Genomic DNA, 9,299 nt, shown 5'->3' with positions numbered 1-9,299 from the left:
GTTCAAATTAGAATCATTAACAATTTACTACTTAATATTTATTACGAAAATATTGCAAAAATGTTATAAGTAACACTTCTCTAAGTCTCTACGTAGGTACACCAAAATTGACAAGAAATTTTATACCTATACAAAATGGTAAGTTATTAATAGTAAATAATAAAGTAAACACGATGATTAATAAAATTTACTGCGGTGAAAAGTGTCGTGTATAAGGCTATAAGCATCGCTCATCTCCATCACTCAGGTGTTTCGGAAGAGACCAACTGGGACTGAAATTTGACAGCATAGTACCATAAGAATTTTCTAATCTACGACAGTAAAAAATTATAACTGTGGCAGATTGTTTTTGATTGTAAATCATAATTCATATTGAAGTTGATGTCGGCTTGTTCACATAAAAGAAAGCTGTCCTTACTCCTTAGCTTTGCTTGCTTGCTTTGTATGTTCTGCTTTTTGTTCTGATTTCTTCAGCGACAACTCAGGTTTTCGTCCAACTTCTTCTTCTCTCTCTCCTACCCCAAAAGCCAGACTCCTTTCCTTTCTTTTTCGTTTCTGCTTCCATAATTTTTTCTCAGCTTTCTCTCTCAAATTTTTCATTATCTCTCGGTGGCTTGGCTTATTGGGTCACCCCTCGGTGTCTGTGGCTTCCCAAGTTGTCTGCTTTCTCAGAGGATTTTGCAATTCCTGAGCTTTTAGAACTTGGGTTGGAATTGGAATTTGAATTGGAATTGGGATTTCTTCAGCTGCAGAAATCTGATTTCCAGGTTCATTTTCTTTTTTGGGATGGAAATTTTTTTTCACTCTGGGTGAAAATTTTGAGAGTTGTTATTGGTTTGTCACTAAGCTTTGAGCTTTTAAGCTTTTGAATCTTTGACTCTGAGCTCTCTCCAGCTAAGGATTTGCTTTATTAGTTGGTGAAGCTTCATAATTAACCGCTCAAGGACATAGCTGGTAGTGTTGGGGTTAAAGAGTTGCTTGGATTAAATGTGAATAGGCTGGCTGTTTGACTGACTTTGTATTGGAGCATCTACTTGAACCCAGTTCTTAAAGCCCTTGTTTGTAATTGGGCAAATGGGTTTCAGCTAGAAAGTGTTTATGTCTTGTGGAACACACAACTGGTTATTGATTTTCTTCTTCAGAGCTTGATTGGTTCATATCTATCATCAGCATGAAGGTTCCCCAAAATGGGTTTCTTCCAAATTCTGGAGAAGGTTTAGATACTTGAATCCACTGCTGAATCCTCATTATCTTTTTTTTTTTTTTGCTATATAAATATATGTTTTCTGTTATGGATGTTTGTTTGAATTGTTATCCTTGAAATTTTGGATGATTTCAACTGGTTTTGATGCATTGATGCTTCAGTATTATTTCTATTTAAAACCTCTGATTTTGCATGAAATTCAGGTTTTTGATATATTCAATGTCTGATAGTCATGTTCTTTTTAATTTTCACTATCTAACTTAAGTAATTTTGTTTTATTCTTTATTTGGATATATAAATTGATGATATTTAAGCTGATGACTCTTTTTCTCTATCTTAATTTGTGCTAATTACGTAGGTTTTTTTTTTTGGGTCTAAAATCAATTTCTCTATGAATTAACTTCAGTGATGATATTGGCACTTGGTTTAGATGCACCTTTGAACAACTCAATGTGAATGATTATCAATTTCAAAGTATGTTGTTGATTTTCTAGGACAAACTGAGAAAATTTAAATGCATGTCCTAAAATGGCAAAGAAAATGGTTACCCTTTTTGAACGCTGGGTTTTGCTCACTCATGAGTACTAAATCCATTGCGAGATTGTTGTCAATGTAAGAGAAAGCTAATAATTTTTAGGGTCAATCATTTTGCTAGTATTCTCATTTAACATATCAATAACTAGATAAATGAAAATGATGGACCTAAGCCAATGACAATGAAGAAAAAAAGCAGTTGTTATGGATCCATATGGTACCCACCTACATTATGGGTTATTCATCAATACAATAAACACTTGTTGAGATTTAGATATTTGGGTCAACAAAAATTTTAAGCACTTGGTGGCAAAACAGAACTTGTTTCTCTTTGTGGTTTAAGAATTTATGAAGTCCTGGGGACTATTTTTGTTTCATCCCAGTTGTTTTGATACTCCTGCTTATTTCTCCTGAAGATTTATGAGCACAGAGAATTCTTTAAAATTTCTCAAACCCTTGACCTTAATCGCAGCTGCTTAGTGCTTACCTTAAGTAAAATTTTCAACAAGAGGATTTGAATTCTTGCAAATTTAAATGAATATTTTTTGGTTGCTGTATCTGAAATTTGATATTCTATGAGTATTTGACAGTTGTAATTCTCTCATGACTTTTGATGTTTTTTATGATGGCAATAATATTTTTTTTGGATTGACAACAGGAGAGAAGAAGAGTATTAATTCAGAGTTATGGCATGCTTGTGCTGGACCTCTGGTTTCTTTGCCTCCAGTTGGAAGTCTTGTAGTTTACTTCCCTCAAGGCCACAGTGAGCAAGTATGTCACCTTTTTTTTCCACTCCTTTTATTTAATTCAAGATACAAAAATTTCTGGATTCAGATTCTAATGGAACTTTTCAACAACTAAAATTTCAGGTTGCAGCATCTATGCAAAAGGAGACTGATTTCATACCCAACTACCCGAACCTTCCTTCAAAGTTGATTTGCATGCTTCATAATGTCACACTGCATGTATGAGAGTCTCAACAGTCACTCTACTGTTTTAAATTAATTAAATTTTATAGACTTCTTATGCATATGTTTATATTTTTTAAACAGGCGGATCCTGAAACTGATGAGGTCTATGCACAGATGACCCTTCAACCTGTAAACAAAGTAGGTCAATGGTTCAATTTGAGAATTAATATGTACACAATCAAATTATGTCTCTTTTCACATGTAATCATGAGCACATATAGAGCTTGTTTTTGAAGTTTCTGTTCTACAGTATGACAAGGAAGCTCTACTGGCATCTGACATGGGCCTCAAGCAAAGTAGACAACCTGCTGAATTCTTCTGCAAAACTCTTACAGCTAGTGACACTAGTACGCATGGTGGATTTTCAGTACCTCGTCGAGCAGCTGAGAAGATCTTTCCACCTCTTGTGTGTATCAATTTTTGGAATTATGATTTGTAATTTCAAGTAGATAATTCCATCTAGTACATTCAAAATCTTTTTCTTTCATTTCTCATCACAGTGTTCTTTGATAGGATTATTCAATGCAACCTCCAGCTCAGGAGCTAGGAGCTAGAGATTTGCATGACAGTTCGTGGACATTCCGGCATATTTATCGCGGTATTGATCCCTTCAAAACTTTCCTCCCTCTCTGAAATATAATCCATAAATGTTCCAATATGTTCATTGTTTATACCAAGAATTTGCATTAGATGTTTGTATGAGTTGGATTGTTGAATTCGGGTAAGATACATTAAAATTGTATAGTGCATTAATTGCAGGCCAACCAAAAAGGCATCTGTTGACCACGGGTTGGAGTGTCTTTGTTAGCACAAAAAGGCTCTTCGCTGGAGATTCTGTTCTTTTTATAAGGTATGAAATAGATATTTGATCAAATGAAAAATTTCAGCTAGATTATTTTCCTTTCTTTTAGCTAATCTGAAATAATCTGATTCGGTGTAGAGATGAAAAATCCCAGCTTCTCTTGGGTATAAGGCGTGCTAATAGACAGCAGCCAGCTCTCTCTTCATCAGTCATATCTAGTGATAGCATGCATATTGGAATTCTTGCAGCTGCAGCTCATGCTGCTGCAAATAACAGTCCATTTACTATATTTTACAATCCAAGGTACAGCTGTAAGATTTTCAAGTTGTCATTACTATTATGTGATGAAGACAATCCAATAAGTTTCTGTGACAGCCTCTGACAAAACACATTTAATTATAATAGGGCTAGCCCGTCTGAGTTTGTGATTCCCTTAGCCAAGTATAACAAAGCAATGTATACTCAAGTTTCTCTTGGCATGCGATTTAGAATGATGTTTGAGACTGAGGAGTCAGGGGTACGGAGATACATGGGTACAATTACTGGTATCAGTGATTTAGATACTGTGCGATGGAAAAATTCTCAGTGGCGTAACCTTCAGGTATTCTTTGGCCTTGTGCACTGGGTATGGCCTTTTTTGTTTTGCTATGTGCATATGAGTGGATGATGATTTGGATTTGGTAAAATCCATGGCATTGGTTAACAAGTAGTTAGTATGTCAATATGTTGTGACTTATAGGGTCTTTTGTGCATTACTTCTGCTCTTAGAAATAAGCTTCATGGTTGCAGTATGCAAGTGGTTAGCATAGATAAGAAATGTATTGCATTCTGAAAATTTCTGGAATATAAGGGCTTGAGAACATGGCAATTTCTCTACCTGGCCTAATTCTCTAAATATATGCTATTGTTGGCTGGTTAATTTGTATTTAGTCATGCTATTTAATTTTAGACCCCTCAAGGGTAAGGCATTTCTGTTGTACATGCCTATTTTATTCTTTAAGGGCTCATCTAGGGGTGTATCCATCCATGCTATTGAAATAGCTCTTAGTTGATATGTGTTGAATCCAAAATTTCTGATGTTGTCAACTTCTGTATTAGCTTACATAGCTGATCAACATTTGCATTTTTGATAGGTCGGATGGGATGAATCAACAGCTGGTGAACGGCCAAGCCGAGTTTCAATCTGGGAAATTGAACCTGTTGTAACTCCTTTCTACATATGTCCACCTCCATTTTTCAGACCCAAGTTTCCAAGGCAACCAGGGATGCCAGGTAACCATATTTACCATTTAGCTAGATTCTCTATTATGTTCTGAAAGAGCAGCCTCCCTCTCTCTTCCTCTAAATGTGCCATTATGGTGTTTGTGGAAAAATAGGTTTGCCTTTGAAAAAAGTATGGTTTTCAATTTTTCATGCCTAATACATAAATTGTGTCAACAAACAAGTTTTTGTAAAGAAATGGTTTAAAGAAACTTGGATCGTTATGGATCTAACATAATGAAAAGGATGAGTTTTGCCTTGGATATGAGAACTTTTTAAGAACCAATTTGTGTTGCTTATCCATCATTTTGTTGAATCAATCCATTGTGAACTAGTAACCTAAATTTTTAGGTGGCGAATTTGGCACTCACACTTAATTATAGTAATACTATGAAATACTCTCTCTATCTCAGTATCTCCTCATGCTGTTTTTCGCATGCGACTTAATAAAAAATGGTGTGTTCTGTGGGGGGTGGGGGGGATGGGGGGGGGGGGGTGGGGGGGCGAGGGTTCTGTTAACGCAAGACTAGCATCTGGCAAAATCTGTTTGCAAAACCTCCCCTGCCATGTATGATATGTTCCTTAATTGTGATCTTTGGAAGTGCTTTTACAGATGATGAGTCTGACATAGAGAATGCTTTCAAGAGAGCCATGCCCTGGCTTGGAGATGAGTTTGGCATGAAGGATGCCCCTAGCTCAATCTTTCCTGGTTTGAGTTTAGTACAGTGGATGAGCATGCAGCAAAATAATCAGTTTTCAGCTGCTCAATCTGGACTTTTCCCATCAATGGTTTCTTCAAATGGCTTGCATAATAACCTTAATGCTGATGATCCATCTAAATTATTGAGTTTTCAAGCCCCTGCGATGTCTGCATCAAATCTCCAATTTAACAAAGCAAATCCACAAAACCAGGTTAGCCCATTGCAACAGTCACCTGTTGCATGGCCCCAACAGCAGCATCTGCAGCAATTATTACAGAATCCTAATAGCCAACAGCAGCAGCAGCGGCAGATGCAACATCAAGAACTACATCAGCTGTCCCAGCAGCAGCAGCAGCAGCAGCAAGTACAGCAACAGCAGCCACAACAGCAACAACGACAACTGCAGCAACAACAACAGCAGCAGCAGCAGCAGCAGATATGTCATCCAGCTCTTGTAAACAATGGTGTAGTTGCCCCTAACCAGATCCCAAATCAAAGCTTGCAGCAACCAGTTGCATACTCTCAGCTTCAACAACAGCAAATACTCACAGGCAATACCCAATCACAGCAGAGTATCAACTCTAATAGTAAAAGTTCATTGCACATGACATCCCTACCACTAGACTCACAGTTTCAACAACAAATTGAACCGCAATCAAATCTCTTACAAAGGCACCAGCAGCAGGCACAGTTACAACAGTCCCCACTACCGTTGTTGCAACAAAGCCTGTCACAGCGAGCACAGCAGCAGCCACAAATGCAACAGTTGTCACAACAATGCCTTTCAGAGCAGCAGCTTCAATTTCAGCTGCTACAGAAAATGCAACAGCAACAGCAGCAGCAGCAGCAGCAACAGCATCAGCATCAGCATCAGCAATTGCTTTCCCCAGCAAGCCCAATTTTGCAGCCTCAGCTGCTACAGCAACAGCAGCCCAATCAGCAAAACCAGCAAGTACAACAGATTCCTTTGTCTCAACATCAGCAACAACAACATCAACATCAACAGCTAAGCAGCACTAGCTTCTCAACAGAAAAGCTTCTCAATGGTAATAGCTTCTCAACTGCTGCACTGATGCAATCACAACAGATTCCTGTGAACCGGCCCCAAAGCCAGCACAAGCCACTTACAGCAATCAGAGCTCATTCTGGTCTTACAGAAGGAGATGCTCCTTCGTGTTCAACCTCACCTTCCACTAATAATTGCCAGGTTTCCCCATCCAACCTTCTGAATAGAAACCAACAAGGATCAGCCATGTTGGTGGGGGATTCATTAATCGAGCCACCAAGTAATCTGATTCAGGAGCTGCAGAGCAAGTCTGATATACAGATTAAACATGAGTTGCCCTGCTCAAAAGGACCAGACCAGATAAAATATAAAAGTACCATCACTGATCAGTTGGAAGCATCCTCTTCAGGGACATCATATTGTCTGGATGCTAGCATCCCGCAGAACTTCCCAATCCCAACCTTTGGTTTAGAGGGTGATGTTCAATCACATCCTCGGAACAATCTTCCTTTTGCAACTAATATTGATGGGTTGGCACCTGACACTTTGTTGTCAAGGGGGTATGATTCTCAAAAGGATCTTCAGAACTTGCTTTCTAATTATGGTGGTACTCCAAGAGATATTGAGACAGAGTTATCCACTGCTGCAATCAGCTCTCAGTCATTTGGGGTGCCAAACATACCTTTCAAGCCTGGATGTTCAAGTGATGTTGCTATCAATGATGCTGGAGTTTTGAGCAACGGATTGTGGGCTAACCAGACTCAACGTATGCGAACATATACAAAGGTTTGTTGATCTACCTTCTCTTGTCTTAGAAATGCTTTGCATTGGTAGGTTGATTTTCCTCTAAATTTAACATGTTTTAGGTACATCAATGTATTTTGCAAGTCAGCAAACCCTTATAACCAGAAGGAGATTGTTTTGAAACCCAACTGCCAACTGCACTGACCTTCAAAGTTGATCTGTGCATGCTTCATTATGTCACACTGTATGAGAGAATGTACAAATCTCCACTGTTTGAAAAAACTACCTTGAAATAATGAAATCTTATGGTACAGTGTTCTTAGGCATGGCTAGTTGACTACCTAAGCAAAAATTTTATTCCAACTCAACAATCCTTTTTCTCATGTATTTTTTTTAATCTTCCTCTAGATGCATTGCATAATAAAATAGATTTGGTAATTTCTGTGACTTGAGTTTAAATGGAATTCTTAGATTGAAGGTGGGGTTTTACTTTCATGTATAGTTAAAACATCTTATGCAATTGCACTTCATTGTCCATTTAACAAATATTACATTAAATATTTTGCACTGTAATGAGTGATTTGGATTAGAACTTGAAATACATCGGGTGTTTTCACTTTGTTTTTCTATGACATCCTCAAATGACTTACACTGCTCTATACTCTTGAAGGTTCAAAAGCGTGGCTCTGTGGGAAGATGCATTGATGTTACCCGTTACAAAGAGTATGATGAGCTCAGGCATGATCTTGCCCGCATGTTTGGAATTGAAGGGCAGCTAGAAGATCCTCAACGGACTGACTGGAAACTTGTTTATGTGGATCATGAAAATGATATTCTTCTTGTTGGGGATGACCCATGGGAGTATGTCCAGACCTCCAAGTTTACTTTACTTACAGTATTTTGATCATTCTGTTTATTTGTTTCTTAACTATCATTCTCTCACTGCTCTCAGGGAATTTGTAAGCTGTGTTCAAAGCATAAAGATATTGTCGTCTGCTGAAGTACAGCAGATGAGCTTGGATGGAGATCTGGGTCATGTTCCAGTGCCCAACCAAGCTTGTAGTGGGACTGACAGTGGTAATGCATGGAGACCATATGAGGATAATTCTGCTGCATCATTTAATCGATAAAGTTCCATAATTGGGGATGAACTGGTTTTCAGGCGCAGGTTTGGATTCTATAATCCTTTCGAGAATCTAGTTGGCTTCTTCCAGCTCTAATGGAAGATGTCAAAGGAGCCTCCATTGCCTCCCTCTTTCCTAATAGAAGTAGTTGTTTGGTAGCAGGGGATATATTGTGAATCATGACAGCAGAGAAACAAAAATGTTATTGATCTTCCTCCCATAAACAAAACACCAAATTCTACCGGGGGAATTTGTTTTAGACGAAGTGGTACTGGGTGACCTAGAGCCCAATGTAGCAACATTTATTCTACTCTTGATCGTTGCAGCCACTTTTGTAGCTGCTGTTGCCTGTTAGCCCAAATGGGCACTTTTTTTAAGCAAGATGCATTAGGAAAAAGTAGATGGTGTATGATATAGTCCTTAACCTATTAATTTGACATTCAATTTCATGGCTATTTGTATATGCTAAGATAGAGACAAATATGCAACAAAATGTGAAGTAATAGTTGTTGTATGAGTATGACTCTCAAGCAGATATGAAATGATGCACCTTTTGGTGCCATTTCTAAGTTTTGTAACCAGTGCATGCTCTCTTTCTAAACTGATGATTGTTACAAGCAGTTTCATCAAGGAAGAAAATCAAAATGCAATTATGGTTTTCTTTCAATAACACAGTATTTCTCTCCGAGGTGTTTCATGGTGACATAGTTTAAAGAAATGGGGAGCAGGAAAATTGCTTTGGTGTTTGACAAAAGGGTCTGTATTTTTTGCCTGAAAGCAAGGAAACGAGGAAATCATTTTGATAATCTTCCCTACCATTCCATTTTCTTTCTTTATTCCTGACTAGTTGGAGAAATAAAATTTAATTCAAGCAGAACTAAAGCAAGCAGATAAAGTTTATGCCACTAACAAAACGATAATCACTTCCTTTATAGTTTATAGTACAGAATAAA

At 37.8% G+C, this 9,299-nt stretch overlaps 1 protein-coding gene across 1 annotated transcript; it reads left to right on the top strand.

Annotated features, from left to right (window-relative positions):
* Positions 1-362: 362 nt before the first annotated feature.
* On the top strand, positions 363-8,927 carry LOC126706636 (auxin response factor 19-like). The gene is made up of 13 exons (XM_050406171.1): positions 363-1,214; positions 2,397-2,509; positions 2,608-2,703; positions 2,791-2,847; positions 2,960-3,115; positions 3,223-3,307; positions 3,469-3,559; positions 3,650-3,814; positions 3,917-4,112; positions 4,645-4,783; positions 5,385-7,264; positions 7,893-8,083; positions 8,175-8,927. The coding sequence occupies exons 1-13, from the start codon at positions 1,172-1,174 to the stop codon at positions 8,350-8,352; spliced, it is 3,390 nt and encodes a 1,129-aa protein (XP_050262128.1). The 5' UTR covers positions 363-1,171; the 3' UTR covers positions 8,353-8,927.
* Positions 8,928-9,299: the final 372 nt, after the last annotated feature.

This window comes from Quercus robur, chromosome 11 (assembly GCF_932294415.1).
Source record: "Quercus robur chromosome 11, dhQueRobu3.1, whole genome shotgun sequence".
NCBI classification, from domain to species: Eukaryota; Viridiplantae; Streptophyta; class Magnoliopsida; order Fagales; family Fagaceae; genus Quercus; species Quercus robur.
The sequence above is the reverse complement of the archived record's forward strand: the minus strand, read 5'-3'. Positions and strand labels throughout refer to the sequence as shown.